Here is a 1,859-nt window from a genome sequence, read left to right as displayed (position 1 = left end):
GAAGTGAAGTGAAAGTCGCTCTGTCATGTCTGACTTGCAACCCCATGGACTCTCCACGGAATTCTACAGGCCAGAATACTGGAGTGGGTAGCCGTCCAGGTGATCTTCTCAACCCAGGGATCGAACCCAGGTCTCCCACATTGCAGGCAGATTCTTTACCAGCTGAGCCACACGGGAAGCCCAAGAACACTGGAGTGGGTAGCCTATCCCTTCTCCATGATAATCCCATGGGGTGCTCCATACTCCTTAGACTCCATTATCGATAAAAAGATAAAAAATCCTCTTATTGGTTTAGGTAACTGACTGGGGTCAGGCAGTCAGAGGGAGGGCATGGGAGAGTAACCCCTGATTATAAACCTTAAAAGTTAGTGGGAGGCCTGATTATGGACACAGTGACACCTCTGGGAAGAAGGGGATTATGGGAGACAGAGATTATGGACAGTATCCCTTCTCTCCTACTCAGAGCTCAAGCCTCTGCCACAGAGAAGATGAGCTCATGTTTCAGTGTCAAGAACTCAGGCAAACTGTCCTCCTGCCCTGCAGGTGAGTATCTCTCTAGGGAGGAACAGAGGGTGCGATGCCCCATGTCCCCAGTCCACCCCCAGCACCTACCCCTTCCCCGATCTTGTGTTTCTGATATCCTGGGGCTGAGTCATAACTCAGCTCCCAGAGATCCCTTCCCATTCTCATTTCCTGTGAGGATCCTACTGAGCGGGCTTGGGCATCTGCCCCTTCCCTTCCTGCCTTCCTTTCATGGCTGCTGTACCAGCCCTTCCTCTCTTCAGTGGCCCTGCTATGCTCACGCACTGCCTCTCCCCAGTCTTTTGTCTTCCTTTCCTTGTGCTCCTGCTTTGGTTGTTTAAGGCCAGCACAGAGGTATCTTTACTACTAAGAAAACAGAAATGCTCAGGCCCCTCACTTTCACAGCCCTAGGCCTAAATTTGTTTTAGTAGTTTTTATTAATATTTTTTTTTTCTTAAAGAAGACCTTCAAAATTGAATTAGTTCTAGATCCCACAAACCCTAGCTCTACCTCTGGGATGCATACGCATGAAAGGTAATTATGCGCGGCTCTCCCTGCTCTCAAAGCCAAAGAAATCCGATGTCTGTGTCTCATGTGCCCACACAGGGTCAGTTGTCACTGGCTGTGCTTGTGGCTATACCTGTGGTTCCTGGGACATCTGGGGGAAAACCACGTGTCACGGCCAGTGCAGCCCAGTAGACTGGACCACTGCCTGCTGCTGCCATCTGACCTGAGAGGGAGGAGAATGAAAACCTCATTGTTTTGACGGTAATGAAACCATGATCCCAAATAGGACATCTGGGACACCCTATGATGGACCCTCCAACCCCTAGTTCCCTCATTATTTAATAAAAGGAAAATGACCAAATACTTTCCTTGGATTGGAGGTACAAAGAGATGAAATAACAAATATGTTTTTATGAAACCCAATGACTAGAATAGTGGCCAGACAGGCTTTCCAGCAAGTAGGCAGGCAAGAACAGCTTTGAAATAATCAATTTCTACATATACACAATGGAATATTACCAAGCAGTAAAAAAAAAAAAAAAAAAAAAAGAATGAAATAATGCCATTTGCAGCAACATGGATGGACCAAGAGATTATTGTCTTAAGTGAAAATAAAACAGGGAAAGACAAATATTATAAGACATTGCTTATATATTGCCGGGAGCCAGCAGGAGGAACTCTGCCCATGGCAAAGGTCATGAGGAAGGAGGCTTGGCATACGCAAAGGCGTGATCAAGCCTCAGGAAACCCCATGTTCCCGAGCATCTACCCCAAAACCAGAGTCTGTTTTATGCTCTCACCTACACCTCTGACTTTATGGGGGGGCTCTC

General features: G+C 47.2%; 1 protein-coding gene across 1 annotated transcript; it reads left to right on the top strand.

Moving 5' to 3' along the window:
* Positions 435 to 1,568, top strand: RETNLB (resistin like beta). Its single transcript, XM_005674969.3, has 2 exons — positions 435 to 543; positions 1,129 to 1,568. Exons 1-2 carry the CDS (start codon positions 435 to 437, stop codon positions 1,254 to 1,256), a joined length of 237 nt encoding a protein of 78 aa, XP_005675026.3. The 3' UTR covers positions 1,257 to 1,568.

Source organism: Capra hircus, chromosome 1 (assembly GCF_001704415.2).
Source record: "Capra hircus breed San Clemente chromosome 1, ASM170441v1, whole genome shotgun sequence".
Lineage (NCBI taxonomy): Eukaryota > Metazoa > Chordata > Mammalia > Artiodactyla > Bovidae > Capra > Capra hircus.
This window is presented reverse-complemented; position numbering and strand designations above follow the sequence as displayed.